This window comes from Talpa occidentalis, unplaced genomic scaffold (assembly GCF_014898055.3).
Source record: "Talpa occidentalis isolate TD23 unplaced genomic scaffold, MPIMG_talOcc4v2.1 talOcc4.9, whole genome shotgun sequence".
Lineage (NCBI taxonomy): Eukaryota > Metazoa > Chordata > Mammalia > Eulipotyphla > Talpidae > Talpa > Talpa occidentalis.
In genome coordinates this window covers 773,481-791,108 of record NW_023605305.1, presented here as the reverse complement: position 1 = coordinate 791,108, position 17,628 = coordinate 773,481, and the positions used below count along the sequence as shown (strand labels likewise).

The following is a 17,628-nucleotide window of genomic DNA, read 5'->3' as shown; positions in this document are numbered from 1 at the left end:
TTGGGGCGCCCAGCCCAGGAGCCACGGACCTTGCGCTTGGAGAAGCCGCCCACGCGCCGCCAGCCGTCGCGCTTGCCGGCCCCCTGCTCCCGCCCGCACTCGGGGTCCTCCTCGGCCTGGCGGAGGGTGAAACAGAGCGGTGAGCCCAGCCCCGGGCTAGGGCCACCGGGTGGGCCCTGCAGCTCTCCCAGCGGCCCAGGAGGCCTTCCTGGAAGCGGCGGGGCTGAGCGACCTGTGGGAAGGTGGGGAGCGCAGGGGAGCAGGGGCTTCCGGGCAGAGTCTCCTGCTGTGGCTGGCGCTGCGAAGTAGTCGCGTCCCCAGCCCTGAGCCCCCCGCCCCGTGGACACAGCGGCCATCGCCTGCCTGGACATCCCCGGCCGGGCCTGCTAACGTAGCCTTGCTGTCCTGCACATCCTGTCCTGTGCGTGTGGGCTCCTGTGCCCGACGCCCAGCTGCCCGGTCTCCCGCCCCTGCGCACACTGCAGTGCCCCCATCGCCCCTGCCCTTCGCTCATGCCAAGCTCTGCTCAGGACCACGGAGCCCATCCCACGACTGCCTGGGGCCACGGGGGCCTGTCGGCTGCAGGAGGACCAGCGGGGAGGCCACTGCCTCGCACAGCCCCTCCCCAGGAACCTTCTTTGGGCGCCCGACCCCAGGGGTCACCCCTACATGCAGCCACTGAGGGCCTGGTGCTGCCCAGCCTGGGAGAGGGGCACTTCCTGGCCACCCTGCCATCTCTGCCCTCCCCAGCAGCAAGGTCCATGCAGGGGACACAGCCCCTCCTGCCCAGCCCACTCGCCTGTGGGCCAGCGTCTGCAGGTCAACAGGCAGCTCCTGGCCCAGCTGCCCCGCCCACCGTCTTCCCTGCAGGACGCCACCCCCAGCCCTGGGGGGGCAGATGCCCGGCCACTGGCCACCCCATGATGCCTGTAGGGTGCGTGCAGGTGTGTGCAGGCGCGGGGTGTGCGGGTGCACGCAGGTGCGCGGGGGCACGGGGGCAGGTGTGCGCACGCTGCGCTCTGCCCTCGCCTGGCCGGGCGCTCACCTTCTTGCACTCCACCCTGGGCCTGAGCCTGCCCGCCCGGGAGAGCGAGGACATGGCGAAGTCACTGGGGTCCTCGCAGTCCCGGATCTTGGACTCCTTGATGAGCGAGTCCAGCCTCTTCTTGGCGATGTTCTCCACGCGCTTCTGGTTGGCAGAGGCCTGCGGGAGCCGGGCGGCCGTCACTGGCCTCCCGCCCTGGTGCTGGGCTCACCTCTGGGCCTCCCCTCACCTGGCGTGCACCCCACCCCAGGCTGCCCGCCCGCGCTGTCCGGTGCACAGCAGCCGTCTCCACCTGCGCCGCAGCGCCCCGAGCCTGCAGACACCGCGGGGCCGACGCCGTGGGCCAGGGGCGCAGCCGAGCAGACCCGTGGGCTCTGAGGCACGAGCCATTCGGGTCTGGGGCAGGTGACTGCGGCCCTAGGGCTGCCCAGACCACCATGAACCCCTTGAGGGCAGGGCCCGGCCCTGGGCAGGGCAGCAGGTCCAGTCGGCGCCAGCCAGCCAGCCACGGACGGCGTCCCTGGCCAGACAGAAGTGGGGGAAGCGCCCCCTGCCTCGGGGCTTCCAGGAAACAACCAGCAGCTACCCTGGGATGTTCCCGCACCATGATGGCCCCCCAGATGCCCCCCCGCTGCAGCCCGGAGCCCCAGAGGAGAGGAGTTGTGGGGTCCAGAGTCCCCCAGACACCAATGAAGCCTTCCTGGGCTCAACCTCCCACCAGCCTCAACTGCCTTCCACCTGGGGCAGACGCCAGACACACCACTACTTGGGGGGCCAGCGCCAGGTTTGGGGTGCCAGGAGGGTGACTGGCAGCCCAGGGCAGAGCTGGGTGGACCAGACAGAGGCCAGGAAGTGGGAGTTCCGGGTCAGAGCTCAGGCAGGCCCAGTGCAAGGGGATCGGTGAGGCCCCGAGCAAGCACCTCCCCAGGGCCCCCTCACTGAGGGGGCTGGAGGGCTGATGAGCTGAGCAGTCAGCACCCCGAGAGCTGGTTCAGAAGTGGGAGCTGACAGAGGGCAGCAGGGGCACAGCCTGCCCCGGGGGACGCGGGTGCGTGGGGGGCGGGGGCCCCACTCACGTCCCCATGGAGGAGCTTGCAGTCCTCGTCAATCTCATCCGCGCTGTCCTCGTCGGACACCTCCCCGGCCTCCGCGTCCTCGCTGATGTTGGCCGGCAGCTTCTTACCCTGTGGGGGGGACGGATGTGGGGAGCCCACAGGAGGGGGGGCAGCTACCCACAGGAGTGGCAGCGGCGGGGTGGGCTAGCCGATGCTTCCACCAGCAGCACCTGGGAGGGTAACGCCTGGGGGTCCAGGCGGGACCCCAGATTGAGTGATCACTCTGGAGAGACTGAGGCCAGGTCAGGCCTCCCCTGACCCCCCCAAATCTCCTCCAGCTTGTTTGAAGCAGCCCCGCCACGCTGGACTGGTCAGAGGCCCGGCGAGGGTGCTGGCCTTGGACGGGCAGGCAGAGGCTCACCTTCACCAGGATCTTGCCCTTGAGCATGTGCGGAGAGGGCAGCGTGGCAGCGTCCTCGCCACTCACTGAGGACAGGTCCAGCTTGTCCCCGAGGATGTCCGTCAGGTACTGGGCCATCTTCTTCTGCTGGACAACACTGCAGTGGTTCTCGATGGACAGGATCACAGGGTACCTGGCCCCGAGGTGGGAGAGCGGGGTGAGGCCCCACCCTACAGGCGCCCGTGTCACCCGACCACAGAGAGGGGAGTCTTCACCAGAAGGCCGGGAGAGAGGACGGCCACTCACTCCGGGAGGGCCCACCAGGCACTGAGCGGGCGGGAGCAGAGCTGGGTCAAAGATGCATAAAGAAGGCACAGTGTGCCCAGTAAGAAAAAACCAAGGCTATCAGTAACTCTGGGGAAACAAAAGGAAACGTTTGAGAAAGCCGTGTTTTAAAAATGATGCAGGCGGGCCTCCCTGGGGGCGCAGGGGTTAGTCTCAGCGTTGTGAAGCTGTCCGCAGCCGCTGCAGCACAAGTTCCGTCCCCGGCAGGCCAGGGAGCTACCCCCATGGCGCAGCAGACCTCTCCTGTCCCCCCGCTGCTCCCCTCAGCAGTGGATTTCAGTCAGTCTGCCTGTTCTGCTCCCCACTCTGTCTCTGGTGACTCCTCTCACCCCCCGCACCTCTGGCCTGTCCCCCAGCTCTCGTGTGCATCAATAAATAAATCTTAAAAATAAAAGTGACGCAGGTTAGTGTGGAGTGGTGTAAGAAAAAGAATCGCACTGACCTAGATGTCAGAGACATTGTCCTGTGGGTGGCCCTGGGGCCCTGACACTGGCCCCGTCAAGAAGAGACGTGAGCCTGGCACACGCCATCTGGCAGGACGTTGTTGTTACACGCACGAGGTATCAGGGGGTGCAACATCCAGCTTTGCATTAGAAGCTCTTCAGTTGTTTGATTTTTTTTTAACTACGTGCACAAAGGCAAATGCGGTCCTTTCAGAAAATGTAGGTGACCGAGACCTACCAGGCGCGAGACTGGCAAGTCCCGTGACGTGACGAGGGCAAACGGGGCTGGGAGGAGGCGCTCCTCTCCCGTTTCTCAGGCCCGAAGCCCTGGCCCAGGAGGAGAGCCCCGCGCCCGCAGAGATGCCCCGGCGTGGGGGTGGGAGCCCCGTCCCGAGACCCAGCAGACCTCGGGCTCCTGCGCAGCCCCGGGAGGCCTGCGTGTCGGCCCCTCCCCCCAGGGCCCCGCGTCGAAAATCCCAGGGGCCAGGCTGTCCCGCAAAGACCCCTCTTGGTCACCCTTCCTGGCCCCTGAGACAGCCGGGCCCGCTGCCCAGGAGAGGGCTGCCTCCGCCTCGTGAATCGTCTCGCCCCCTCCCTCCCCCATTCAGTCAACTCCTTTCCCGCCCGCAGGCCCGGCCCTCGCTCGGCCAAGACTCGAAGGAAACTGTCCCAGCCGGGGACGCCGCGAGGCGGGCTTCTATTTCCGGAAACCAAATTGGATTTTGTTCAACTGCAGCCACAGCTGAGTGACACTCAATTAAGTCTGGACGCAGAGTAGCTTCTTGGGGGTACTTAGCGCAGGAGCCGCTGCTGTCGGGGGCGCCCTGGACGGCCCACCAGGCCGCCCGCCTGCTGCTGCTGCGCGGCACCCCAGTCCCCCTCTGGGAGCTGCAGTCCCCGCGCGCTGCTCCTCAGCCCCGGCCAGAGACCCCCAGAGCGGCCCACTCCACGACCACCCTGCAGAGAGAGCCGGGGACTCTGCCCCTCCCCGCCCACCGCTGGGCCGGCCCTCACTCGTTTTTGACGAAGGCGTATTTGTTGATGGTCTCGACGACGTCTCTGAAGAGGATCTTGGAGGTCAGGGTGTAGCCGTGGTGGACGATGGGCTCCCCATCGGGCCCGTCCCAGCAGTCCACTGCGGCAGGAGGCCACGGTCAGCCCGGGGCCCGGACATGGACGCCGGAGCCGCAGCCGGGCCCCCGCCCCCAGGGGCCAGCGGCCCCGCGCCCCGCCCGCGCTCACCCTCCACGCAGCGGCAGCCGGCCTGCAGGACCCGGGCGTACATGTCGGCCCGCGACTGGGACATGAGCTGGTCGCCCGCGAGGTAGGTGTTGTGGGAGGAGGTGATGAAGTAGTGGCTGAGCGGCCGCGTCATGTCCTGGTGCACCCCGTGGTGCTCGGGGTTGAAGATGTCGCCCGCGGGGCTGCGCATGTAGTTGGTGAAGCCTGGGGGCGGGGGCGCTCAGAGGGCCGCGGGCGCAGGGCAGCGGCGCAGGCCGCCCCGCCCGCCTCAGGCGCCCCGCGGCCGAGGGCGCCCCACTCACCGTCGATGCCCAGCACCCCCTTACTCTTGTTGTCTGGGCAGGGCTCAAACTGCTGGATGATGTCCCGGCAGCCCTCCAGAGTCACGCCCGCCACCTGGGCAGAGCGAGGGCGTGAGCGGGCCGCCCGCCCGGCAGATCCCCGGCCCGGCCAGCGCCTGCCTCCCTCGCCGCATCGGGCTGGCCGCAGCGCCGGCCCCGGGTCCCTGGCCACCCTGGAGTCAGCCTCGGCCTCGGGACCAGTGGAAGGGGCGGCCCTGGCGCAAGCCCTTTAGCAGGGCGGCGTCCTGCCGTGAGCCGTGGCCAGGGCCGCCCGGCGAGCACACGGTCTGTGGGAGGGCGCCAGAGGCCAGGCCCACATCGAGCCCCAGGGTCCCTCACAGGGGAGCTGTGCCCCGCAGCCGAGTCCCGGGATCCTGTGCTGGAGGCCGAGGGAGCACCCGCGGGGTGGCCCAGGCCCACCTGGGGGCTGCCAGGAAGCCCCAGGAATGAGAGGTGCAGACAGTGGTGGGCAGGGGCAGCTGCAAGCCTTGGTGGGCAGAGTGTGGGGCCAGGCCAGGGATCCACCCACCTGCCGGGGGCAGTTTCGACCCCAGATGACAGGGAGAGTTCTGCCGGTCCTGTCCCCCGCACCTCAAGCCCGGCAGCCAGCACGGAGGCCCCTCACCCTCAGGGACCTGGCTCTCCTCGCAGCCACTGGCTTCCAAGCTCACGCCCACGAGAGCAGGGGCCGCCGGGGCCCGGCTGAGGGTCTGAGCCCTCCCCCTCCAACAGGACAGGGCCCGGGGAGCCCTCGCCTGTGGGGCAGGCAGGAAGGTGCCACCGGCCCTGGGGGGCATCTGGGTGCGCCCCAGACATGTGGGTGGAGGCAGCTGGGCCTGGGGCACGAGCCTGTCCCACCCGGGGGGGCTGAGCGCGCCCAGGCCGGTGCCGAGGTCAAGCTCAGGCTCCCCTCTGGAGGCCCCAGGTCAGGGCTGAGCGGCCAAGGCCGAGGAGGAGAAACGGGGGCCTTCCCACCCGCCGGGTGGCCCGGGGCCAGCGGGTTCCCTGGGGAGGCGGCTTAGGGCACCCGGCGTGTCACCCCGTCCCCTCAGGGCTGGGCCTGAGCCGGCCAGTCCCCGCTGCGACGCCCCACCTTCTGCTCGGCCTCCAGGAAGCGCTGGAGGTCGGCGGCCTCCAGGTGGTCCTTGTGGTTGCTGTAGGTCAGCAGGAGCAGGTACAGGTCGCGGCGAGTGGACATCACCTTGTAGAAGGTGCAGAACTCCTCGAAGCCCAGCGCCCCCTGGTGGTCATCCGTGTCCGCCTCCTGCAACGCGCGGCCTCTGGGTGCCCCGCAGCCCGCTGGCCACCCCGCCGTCCACCCGCCCCGACGGCAGCCCCGCACCACAGCCCTGGTCAGGCTGCGCCCAGAGGCGAGTGCAGTGACCCCTCGCCGCCCCAGCCCCTGGAGCCCCCGGCCCCAGGCCCTTCTCAGCCGGCCGGCCTGAGCCCAGGTGGGCACCCACGCTGACCCTGCCCGTCCACCAGGATGAGAAGTGCAGGCCCGGGGTGTGGGTGCGCCCCAGAGTCGGAGGAGCTCTGGTTGGCGCCATCACCGTCAGGCACCGGCTCGCTCTGCGCCCACAGGTGCCCGGAGGCCCCTCAGGCGGGCCAGGCCGGAACAGGGACGGCAGCAAGGGCACGGTTGCGGCCTGGCTGCGGGCATGTCCACTGCAGACCTGCTCTGGCCCAGAGCCCCTCTCCAGGCTGAGCCAGACAAGGCCCCGGGCAGGCCGCCCGCCACAGCCCACCTGCTGCCCCACACCCAGTGTGGGTGGCCGCCCGCTCAGCCTGCGCAGGTGCCCCGAGCGTCCCCACGTGCCGCGCACAGGACAGGAGCTGCTCCTCGCGCAGACCCGGCCTGCGGCGCCCCGCCCACAGCGCCCAGCCGCGGCCGCATCTCCAGGGTCTGCCTCACCTTCCAGGGCCTCACCTGAGCACCCTCACCTGGCATCCTCCCACCCCTCACCTTGAACATCTGCTTCACCCTCTGCCGTGGCAGGTTCACGTTCAGCTTGTGCAGCAGCTGCAGGACCTCGCCCATGCTCAGGCTGCCGTCCCCATTCTTGTCGGCCTCGTCAAACGTCTGCTTCAGCCACTTTGGGGCCGAGTTAGGGGCCAACGCGGTCGGCAGGGCCCGCCCGGCCGCCCCAGGCAGGAGCCAGACCCAGCACGAGGGCCCCGCCCAGCCGCTCCACAGAGGCCCCCCCTGGGTGCACCCGGGGCAGCTCTGTGAGGCGTGTTCAGGCTCTGGCCCCCGGGCGGCTCTGGCCCCCCACGGCTCTGGCCCCGAGCTGCCCACAGCCAAGGATATTGGTCCCTGGTGCGCTGGCGCCGGGCCAGGCTGTCCTCGTCGCTGATGCCGGCCATGAGGTAGCGCAGGCCCGTGACCCAGGTGCGCGCCTCGTCGCCACTGGTGGAGACCAGGTCCAGCGACTCGCGGTGGCCGCCATGGTAGATGCTGAAGCAGCAGTTGGGGTCGAAGCTGCCCTCGGGGTAGCGCTGGAAGATCTCCGACTGCAGGCCCTCGCTCACCTCCTGGATGGCGTCGATGGAGACTGGGGGGCAGTGGTCAGCACTCGGAGTCACAAGGGGTTCACACGACAGCTAGGTCCAGCCTGCGGGGCTCCTCCCACCCCAGGCTGGGGGCTGGGGCCACACTTTGGGGGCCTCGGCGGAGCGGAAGGAGCCCTGAGTCCGCCTCTGCCCACTGCCCTGCCAGAGACCTGCCTCCCTCCTTGCACTGTGCCCGTCAGCCCACCCGGCACCCAGCTGGGGCTGCAGGACAAGCCGCTCCCCTCGTTCCAAGGCCAGAGTGGCCGCCGCCCCATCAGGCCCCCCTGTGCCCCAGCCCAGGCTCATCAAGGCTGTTGGTGGACGCCGCCCCCGAGGCTGCACAGCGTCTGTCCAAAGCTGTGTCCCCTGCAGCGGTGAGAGCAACGGGCACCATAGGGCCTGCGTCCTGCAGCCCCAGGCCCCTGGGACCTGGGGACCACCCTGACCCCCTACCCTGCACCCACGTGCCACTGCAGCACCTGCTCACCCCACCCACTCTGCGTCCTCCCGGCACCGCCGGGCCCTGCAGCCAGGGGCCGCCCCCATCGGCACAGTGCAGGGGCCGCTGCCCGCACTACCTCTGCCCCAGGAGCCCCCACTCGTCCCTGCCCCGAGCACACAGAGCCCATGGCCCGGGGGTGCCCAGGGAGCATGGTGGGGGGCTCTGGGCCTCCTGCTCTGCCCTCCAGGGAGCTCCTCCGAGGTGAGGGCCTGCCCAAAGTACCCAACTGGGTGCTCTGGGCCCGGCCTGCAGGCCTCTGGCCCCCGCCTTGCCAAGGGCTCTCGTGGCCCCGTCCACTGCTCAGCCCGCTGTCCTGTTTCTCCCTCATCCAACATGGCGAGGTTGTCCTGTCCTGCGGTGGCGTGGTCCACCTAGCACTCGAGTGGTGAGTCCCCACGGTGTGCAGGGAACAGCGCCCAGCACAGAGCAGGCGCTCCCGGCTGAGCACAGGGGCTCCGCCTGCAGTGGCCCCGCCTCCCCGGGCCCAGGCCCAGCCTGCGGCAGGCGGCCTCCCGGGGCCCGCGCCTGCTCTCCCGGGCCCTGGCGGCAGCGGCACCCGTGGCAACTGGCAGGCGGAGGCCCGGCCTGGGCCCCAGGTCTCCCTGCACGAGCCCCACCCGGGCCGGGAACCCGGCCGCCAGGACTCACACCCCTCCCTGACCCCGGGGCCCACAGCCTGGGCCCCGCTGAGTGGGCCACCCCCCAGCCAGGCCCAGCCTCCCTGCAGCGCCCCCCATCCAGCTGCTCCCCCGCTGCCGGGCTGACATTTGGCACCAAGGTGCTCGTTTGAGTGCCCTGCGGGCCTGTTTGCAGGAGGCATCGTCTCCCCAGTCGGGCGGGAGCACCTGGCCCAGGGCTGGGCGCTGAGGAGGCTGGGTCTCCCCTGAACCCCCAGCGGCCCGGGGCCTGACCCCGCCCGGGTCTAGGGGTCGCTGTGAGCTCTGGGCCAGGCCTGGAGGCATCTGGCCTTGCTGGCCCCTGAGCCCGGGGCGGGTGCGGGCCGGGAGTCCCCCAGGGCGGCCGCGGGTGTCCCCCACTCACTTTTGGCCTTGTCGTTCTTGCGGGAGGGCCGCCAGCGGATGCAGGAGCGGTGCTCGTCCAGGAAGTAGAAGCGGGCCAGGCCCCGGAAGCCGCCGCGCAGCTTCAGCATCTGCGTCCCCGCCTGCATGGCGCGCAGGCAGCCTTCCACTGGGCAGGCGGCGGGCGGGCGGACAGACACAGGCGGTGGTGAGTCCCGGAGCCCACTGCTCGGCTGGAGACCCCGGCAGGCCCCCGCGGGCCACCAGGGTGCACCCCCACCCAGCCACTCCGCGCCAGGGGCCTTGGGGGAACCCCCTGGCCCAGCAAGGATGGCACCGGGCACATGGACCCCAAGTCCACATGCAGGCCACAGCCCTGCACCAGGATGCAGGACCAGGGAAGGTGCCCGTGGGAGCCTCAGCCCTACACCCTCCCAGCTGGAGGCTCCCAGGCCCCTCCCCTCCCTCCTCTGCGCTGCCTGCCTGCATCCAGGCCTGCTCCGGCCCAGGGCAGGTGGCGGCCAGGCCAGTGGCCCCCTGGGTCCCGGGCGGCAGGCTCCAGGGATCCAGGTCAGTCAGCCCTGGGGCCCTCTGCAGCTGCTTGCAGAAAGCCTGGGTCCCAGAGGCGCCATCTGCCATGGTGCAAAGTAATTAGTCCCATGAGACCCCCCAGAGAGACCCCCAGGCCCACCGGCAGCCAAGGGGACCAGCTGGGAAGGACTTCCAGGGAGGAGGGCCGAGAGGATGCCAGTCTGTGGCCTTGAATGGCAGGCTCTGGCAGGGGTGGGGTACAGGTAGGCTGGGCTCCCCAGACACACCTGAGTGGGGTACAGGCCAGGCTAGAGCTGGCTCAGGTCCAGGTCCGTTCTGCTGGCTGGGGTTGTGATGGGGGTGGGCGGGAGGCAGTGAGTTCCCAAGCCCCCGAGGAGACCCCAGAGGTGGAGCACCTCAGGCCACGCCAGACCGGTGGCCCCCGCAGGGTGGGGAGGTACATTGGCCGTGGAGTGTGGAGGACAGGGCAGCTCAGGAGCCAGGGGCTGCCCAGCCCCAGCCCCAGTCCCGGTGCCTTCTGCCCAGCCCCGTGCACACTGCAGACCCGCCCGCCTGGCCCGCGCCGTCCCTGCAGCCCCCTCTGGACAGCTGCTACCACGGGGCTCTCTGCACTTGGGGGGCCTGCCCGCCTCCTCCCTGTCCCCCGGGGGCGGCCAGCCATAGCAGCCACGTGCACACGCAGGCACAGGGTAGCCCGCCGGGCAGCCGGCCAGCGCCAGCCAACGCCAGAGCCCCACCTGCCTCGGCTGGGTCCTGGGGCGGGAGCACCGGGAGCCCGAGGCCATGGTGGCAGCGCCCGTGGGGGGTGGGAGGAAGGGGCCGCACGGCTGCTGGCCCCGGGGCCTCGTGGGAGCGCCAGCACCCCCAGCGTGGGTGACCGCGGACCCCGTACCCCCGCGCCTGGGCTGGTGCCCGCGTCCTCGGGACGGCCCCGCCTGGGTGACGGCCAGCCCCTGGGCCCCCAGGACGGCGGCGGCACTCGACTCCGCTCTGCGGGATTAATCTTGTCCTAACAGGGAGGGCAGCAGGGCCGGCGGCCGCCTCCCCCGGCCAAGGCCGCAAACTCAATGCAAACGTCCAAGGAAACGCACGGACACCCGCGGGCCTCCAGGCGCGCGCCCCAGCCCAAGGCCTCCGGGGCCTCCACGGGCCCTGCCTTGGCCACGTCACCTGCAGGGGGAGAGGCGGGTCTTCTGGCCCGGCCTCCGCTGGGGCCGCCCTGAGGCCCCACCTGTGCACACAGGCCCTGGGGTGCAGAGCTGCCGGCAGGGGCTGCGGCGCCGCAGGGGACAGCGCACAGGAGGGCCGGCCCACTCACAGATGGTGGGGACTATTTCCACGTCTGGGAGCGGCAGCTCACCCCCCCCACAAGTCTGGGCGCCGCCTCCCCAACTATTTTTACTTCACCAGGGAGTGTGAGTCGACTGCCGGCCCCTCCGCAGGCCGGACCCCGGACGGTTGTGCCTGCGGGTCCCGCTGGTGGGGGGCATTTGGCCACAGGCCCCGGCTGGCCTGGGGGTCCAGGGGCGCCCGGGAGGCTGCAGGACGTGCCCTCCCTGCAGCGGGGCCTGCGACGGCCATCGATTGCAGGACACTGCGAGTTCTGTGGGCCGCCCCTGGCCTGACTCCACCCAACTCAGAGGAGAAGGGGGCCAGACTGGCCCTGGGCCCCAGAAAGCCGGGGATAGTGAGCTGGGAGGCAGCCCTGGTGGCCGCCACGCTGGGCCCAGTCACCTGCCCTGGGCCTCCTGCTCTGGGCAGCACCTGCCTGTGGCCCTGATGGCCCGAGCTCTGGTTAGGAGTGATCTCCAGGGAGACCGTGGACACCCAGCAGCGCAGAGGGGGCAGGAACGTCCTCAGTGGCCGAGCCCTGCAGCTGCCCGGGGCTCCTTAGCACGGTGGCCTCTCTGAGGTCGGGGTGAGCAGTGCCCCGGCCCTTCCACAGAAGCCCTTCCTGTGCCGTGGAGCCCAGGCTGCCCCGGCCTGCAGCACCGCAGGGCTGGGCCTGGCACAGGCAGGCCCAGCATCTGGCCTCCACTGCCCGCCCTCAGCCTTCTGCCTGGCAGGCCACGCCCCGGCTCCGCGGGGCCCTCCCTGCGTGGCCCCCTCCCCCCCAACCTCCCCCCCACCAGCCCCCTGCCTCACTTCAGAGCCCCGGTGCTCCCTGGCGGGGTCTGGCCTGTGCAGCGGCCCCGGGGCCCAGGGAGCAGCTTGGGGGGGCAGGCGGGTGACCCACGGCAGCAGCACAGGGGGCACGTTCCTGAAAAGTCACCAGATGGCGGAGAGGAAGCCCCCGCAGGGTGAGCAGTCCGGCAGCCTCGGGGGTCCCGGGCGTGGGGAGGCGGGCAGCAGCTGGCGGGCTGGACACTTGTGGGCGGCGCGGGCACAGAGCCAGGGAAGATGGCGCCCCTGCCCCCGGGGCCTCGGGCACTGAGGGCGCCTCGGCAGCACAGGCTCCAAGGTTGCCTCGTCAGTCTCCAGCGCCTCGTGGGGGCTCCTCATGGAGCCGGGTGAGGCTCCCCTGAGGCTCCCCAAATTCCCCTCCACACTGACCCCCGCAGCCGGAGGGAGCTGTGGAGACGTAGCCCCTGGGCTGGGGCCCGGCTGTCCGGCCAGCTCCTGGAGGGTGCGCGTGCCCCCGAGCATGTGTGGGTCCCCGGTTCTGAGCAGGCTGAGGGGCCCTGTCCCTGCGCCGGGCTCCCAAGCGACTTCTGCCGGCGGACCCCACAGCCCGCCCGAGCCCCAGCGCACACCGCCGGGGCCCAGGCCAAGCAGGGAGTCGGGGCCCCTCTCTCTCCCGCCTCCTCCAGCCCCGAGGCCCGGGCGTGGACACCCTGCCCTGCTGTGCCCAGCTGCCGGGGGCAGCTGCCGCTCCCACGGCTCCCCGGGAGCCAGAGGAGGCTCCCACCGGGGGCGGGGGAGGGGGCCGACGCCCCACTGCCGAGCCCACGCCCGCGGCCCTCCCCGCGCAGGCAGGAAGTCCGGCCAGCCGGTGGGCCCGCGCTGCCAAGCCGAGAAACAGGCCTCTGATTACTCATCTCCTCGGCGCCCCCGCCTCTCAGAGCGCGGAGCCCCAGGCTCGCACCCCCGCTGCACGCCTGCCCGGGATGGGGCTGCTTCCCGCGGGGCCGGCCACCAGCTTCCAGGGGCAGGCGGCACGACCCCGCACCTGCTCGTTCGCCGTGAGGTGGAGGGGCCCCCGGGCCCGGCTGCTCCGTCCTCTGCCGCGCTCCAGACCTCCCTCTCCAGGCAGGCCACCGGCCAGCGAGCCCCAGAGAGCCGGGCCGCAGCGGCTCCCTCCTCCAGAGGCTGGGGTGCAGGCCAGGCTGCCACTTGCTGCCTGCAGATATGGGGGGCCCGGCCCTGGCCCTGGCCGGGGGGCCCCAGAACCACAGCTGTCCCCACGGGGGCCGGAGCGTCCTGCTCGGGCGCTGCTGCCTGAGTCCGGGTCCGTCCGGGGCTGTTTGTTCCAGGCTCCCTGCCGGCCCCCGGGCAGCCGGTCTGGCCAAGGCCTCTCGGGGGCCACTACCCATGGGAGTCCCGCCCCCCCGGGGGGCTGTGGTCGGGGGGCAGGTGCAGCACGCGGCCCCCCGGCAGCCCGCAGCCTGTCCTGTCCTGCCGCCCCGCCACAGCAGCGGGGGAGGGGCCGGGGGCAGGCTTTCCTGGAAGGCCACCAGGCCGGGCCCCTGCTCGAAGGAGACCCCCTGCGGCCCCTCGCGGGCCATCAGCGGTCACAGGCCGCAGCCTACTGGAGGCCACGGCTCAGCACAGGCAGCGCCGAGGACCTGCCCCCGTCCACCCGCCAGTGACCCCCACGGCTGCACCTGCTCCCCAAGGCGCTCCCAGCCCTCCTGCGTCCACACCCATCAGGACGGAAAAATCAGGTCCGGAGCAGCCAGGACTCCGACGAGCGGCCAGTGCCCGGGGCATGCTGTGCCGGGGTCCCGTCCCTGGCCAGGAGCTCCGGTCCCGCCAGGTCCCTCTGCCCGCAGCTGCACCCCTTCCTCCTCGGCCACCTCCCACCCCGGCCAGGAGCAAGTGTGGGGCCCACAGACACCCTGGCCAGACGCCCTGCCCATCCCCGCAGGACCAGCTCCGACACCCAGCCGCCCCGTCGTCACGCTGCTTGGAGCCCGATGGGGCCGGACGGCCTGCCGCCCGCCACTGCGCCATCTGCCCAGGGCAGGCCTGGCCCCGGGGCAGGACAGGTCTGAGCAAGGACCCTCATCCTGGCGCCGGGTCTGGTGGGGGCCAGCGCGGCCCCAAGGGCAGGTCCCCGGGCAGGCGGCCTCTGCCCTGTCCATGGTGCTGACTGAAGCTCAGGGTCACCCCCTGCCGGTGCCCGGGCAGTGCAGAGGGGTGAGTGGGGCCGGGCCAGGCAGCCCCCAGGGTTCCATGGGTCAGGACCCACCAGTCCTGGCACCCCCAGATCCGGTGTCCGCTGGGGGCAGGCTGGAGGTCGGGGGGCTGTCCACTCAGCGAGCACCGCCTCCTGACCACTGAGACTGTCACCCTTGGCAGGAGATGCCGGCACGGAGGGGGCCGGGGCTGTCCCAGAGACGGGGGGCGGGGGGGGTGGTGCGCGGGGCGAGCACAGCCTGCGGAGCGAGTGGCCGCGCGGGGTCGCGCCTGGTCGGAGCTGCGGGCAGTGGCCGGGGCGCTCCCAGCCGCCTTCCCCAGCCCCCCGCCCCTTACCTTGGTCCCGGCTGAGCGCGCCGGGTCCCCGCGTCCCTCCATGGCCCGCGGGCACCACCCCGCGGCCCGCACGGCGGGAGGGGCCCGGCCGGAGCGACGAGGCTGCGCGCCCTGCGCCCGTGCGCCCCCCGCGCGGCGCCCATGCCGGCTCCTCGCTGCCCGCTGCCCGCCCCGCCCGCGGCCCCGCCCGCGGCCCGCCCGCCTTAACTCTTGCCTGCTCGGAGGCGGGGCGTGGGGCGCGGGGCTCCGCGGGGGCGCCGGCTCCTGGGGGCCAGCAGGGGGCGGCGCCGAGCCCCGGCCGGCGCCCCGACCACCTGTCCCCCGCTGCCTGGCCCCGGGCCAGCCCCTCCGGCCCGGGAAGGCTGCGGTCCGCCGAGTGCCCGGCTGGATCCAGCACCCGTCGCCCCAGGAGGCTGAGCCTCCCGTGAGTGCCGGGGCGCGCCCTCAGGGCCATGGGGGTTGGGTGCGGGGGAGCCCTGGCAAGTCCCACCTACACACCCTTCCTGCCGCCCCTCGCTGAGGGTCCTGGCAGAGCCGTGGGGTCTGGCGGGCTGTGGGCACAGGACAGGCCCTGCCCAGCACACGTGGGTCCTGCGCAGGACACGGGAACCCCCTCCCCCGCGGTGTCGGCCTCCCCCTGGGATGTGCGCCCCGTGAGCCCTGCAGCTGGCTCCTGAGCCAAGCACCTCCCGGTCACCGAGTTCCCCCCGCCCCGAGGGTGCTGTGCTGAAAACAGCAGCTCAGCCTGAAACCCCGCTTGGCGGGGGGACCCAGAGGCTGACCTGGAGGGGTCTGTGGGCTTGGGTTCAGCAGCAGCCCCAGCAGGAGCACGGCGCCCCTGGGACCGCTGGGCAGCCGCCAGCTGGGGGGCCGGGGGCGGGCATGGGGGCTGCCACTGCTTGGATCCCGCAGGACCAAGCCCCAGGGCCATGTCCTTTGAGGGGCAGCCGACCTCCCGTGGCCCCACGCTCCGGCCCGGCCACCACCTGGACCCGCCCTGCTGAGCCTCGCGGGGACCTGTGTCCACACTCGTCACAGCCTTGCCGCGGCGGGACGGGTGCTGCCGGGGGTGGGGGCCCAGCGGGAGGGCAAGGCGGCGTCCGCCAGGCCAAGAGCAACCAGCCGAGCCGCGGCACCCGCACAGGGCAGAGGCCGGGGGGCATCCAGCACCCCACCTGGGCTGGCAGGTCCCCTCGAGGGAAGGCCAGTGTCAGAGGGGACACTGAGGCAGGGAGCGGGAGATGAGAGGCCAGACCTGCGAGACCAGTGCCTCCCCCCCGCGGCAGGGCCGCCCCGCGCCCCCAGGTCCCGTGAGTGCTCGTGGGCACCGCCCGCCTGCGCCGGGCACAGCGCACGTCCGACGTCCTCCTGCAGCGGGAGGAACGGCTGAGGAAGAGCCGCCGCCGCCACACGGGTGATTTGCTTAAGATTCTGACCCCCCAAATGTCCTTTCCAAAAACAATCAAGTAAACGGTTCTCTGGGCGCCCGGACGGACCCGCCTCTGAGAGCTCGGCCCGCGGTGGCCGGAGGAGCCGGACCCCGCCTGAGCCCTTCCCTCTGGGGCTCTGGAGCCCCCGCCCCGGCCCTGGGGGAGAGGGGGAGGCCGGGGTTCACCCTGGCTCTATCCCCACCCCTGGGGCTCGCCGCCCCCTGGCCGCGGGTTCCCTGTGTGTGCCCGAAGGAGAACCAGCACTTCTAGGGCCCGAGCCCTACTCCTGGGGAGCAGATCTAAGCGGCAGTGAGGGGTGGGGGGCCAGCCGGCAGCAGAGGTCCAAGTGGGGGGTCCTTCGGGGGCTGCCCGGGCTTTGCTGCTCTCGGGTCACGGCCTGACCAGGCCTGGGCAGCAGTGACCACTCGGCCCGACCACAGCCGGGCGCAGGAGGCTATGAGAGGGAGCAGACAGATGGGCCCCTCGGAAACCGCCGCAGGGCCCCTCGGCTCCCACCCCGGCCTTCCGCCCTCTCGCTCCTCCGGGAAACACGCCCGGAACCCGCCAGCCTGACCAGCTCGAGGCACAGCCGCCCGGAGGAGGTCCTGGCTCTGGCCCCCGGGCCCCTCAGGTAGGGGGGCAGGGCCTCTTGTGCGGGTCACGCTGCGGAAGCAGAGCGAGGACAAGGACCCGGCCGGGCCCGCGGCCCCACAGGCCGGCCTCCCCGAAGCACCCCGGCCCGTGCGCGGGCGGCGCTGCAGAGACCAGCCGGCGGCCAGCGCTCCCCGCGAGGCTGAGTGGGCGTCCACACCGGGTCCCGGCCACCGCCTCGCATCTGCGCTGCGTCCGGCGACGCTCAGGCTGCAGTTCAGAAACTAAGGTGCGCTGGACCCCGCGTGGGCTACTGGGCCTTGCCCGCCTCCCCACAGCCCCGCGCGGGACACCGCCATGGAGGCCGGGCGGGGGAGGGGGCCTGGCCACGGCCGCCGGCCTGACCAAAGTTGACCAAGTGGCGGAGGAGGGTGGCAAAGGGACAGCCCGGTGCAGACCGCGCAGGCAGGGGTGGGAGGCGGGACCCGGGCAGGTGGGCCTGAGCGCGCAGGGTCTGAGCCGGCCCGAGCCGGGTGGGTGGAGGAGGAGGGCAGGGGCAGAGCCCTGGTGGGGAGGGGCCGCTCCCAGCCAGGTGCGCCCACCTGCCCCGCGTCACCGTGCAGCCCACAGACAGGCCAGGCCCACCTCTGGGTCCCCCAGCCTGGTGGGACCCGCAGAGCTCGGAAGGGGCCGCCCACCAGTGCCGGCAGGACAGAGGACAACAGCCAGGTGGGGCTGAGGGTCCGTGGGTGCGAGGGCCACTGGGGCGCTGCCCCCCAGCAGCCACCTTCCCCGGGCAGTGTAGGGGGCAGGGAGCAGGGAGAGGACGCCCGGCCGGGCCTGGAGACCGAGTACTGGTAGCCGCCCCGCACGGCCTGGCCCCCAGGGCCCAGGGTCTGTCCCCAGGCTGCCCAGTGGCACCCAGCCAGCGAGACCTCCCTCCTACACCCCCGGGCTGCCCCACGGCCCGGGCCCAGCCGGGAGTGGTGGCCCCACGGGGCAGGGCCCACGCAGCAGGCGCGCTGCCCCCCACACCAGGCTGACCTAGATTCTGTGCCCGCGAGCGGCGGCCAGGCAGAGCCACAGCCGGCTGGCGCCAAGACAGGCGGCCGGGTTCCAGGGCACACGCACCCGCAGCCAGCAGCCGCCCACCCCGGCCACCCCGATGTCCCGGCTGGCGGGTCGGGCTGGGGGCCCTGCAGGCGTCCTCCACAGCTCACTCCCACACCTCGCGCTCGAGCGCCCCGCGCCCCTCCCTGCCGGGGCTGAAGCCACTCGGCCACACGCATCCACAAAAACACAAAAACCCTTGAACGCGCGCGTGTGCACGGCCGGCGAGCAGCACCTGCAGTGCGGGTCAGGGTCAGGGCCAGGCTGGCTGAGGGCAGGGCCACTCAGGCCTGTGGCTGCTTGGG

The 17,628-nt window shown here is 72.2% G+C and overlaps 1 protein-coding gene across 1 annotated transcript in view; it reads right to left on the bottom strand.

The window, feature by feature from the left end:
* PLCH2 (phospholipase C eta 2) overlaps nt 1-17,628 on the bottom strand; it is a 37,297-nt gene that overhangs the window by 6,661 nt on the left and 13,008 nt on the right. Inside the window, 11 exon segments of the mRNA XM_037499525.1 lie at nt 30-116; nt 1,061-1,204; nt 2,122-2,229; nt 2,522-2,693; nt 4,303-4,423; nt 4,531-4,734; nt 4,833-4,926; nt 5,965-6,135; nt 6,838-6,968; nt 7,184-7,426; nt 8,968-9,178. Coding sequence (XP_037355422.1) covers nt 30-116; nt 1,061-1,204; nt 2,122-2,229; nt 2,522-2,693; nt 4,303-4,423; nt 4,531-4,734; nt 4,833-4,926; nt 5,965-6,135; nt 6,838-6,968; nt 7,184-7,426; nt 8,968-9,178 — 1,686 coding nt within the window.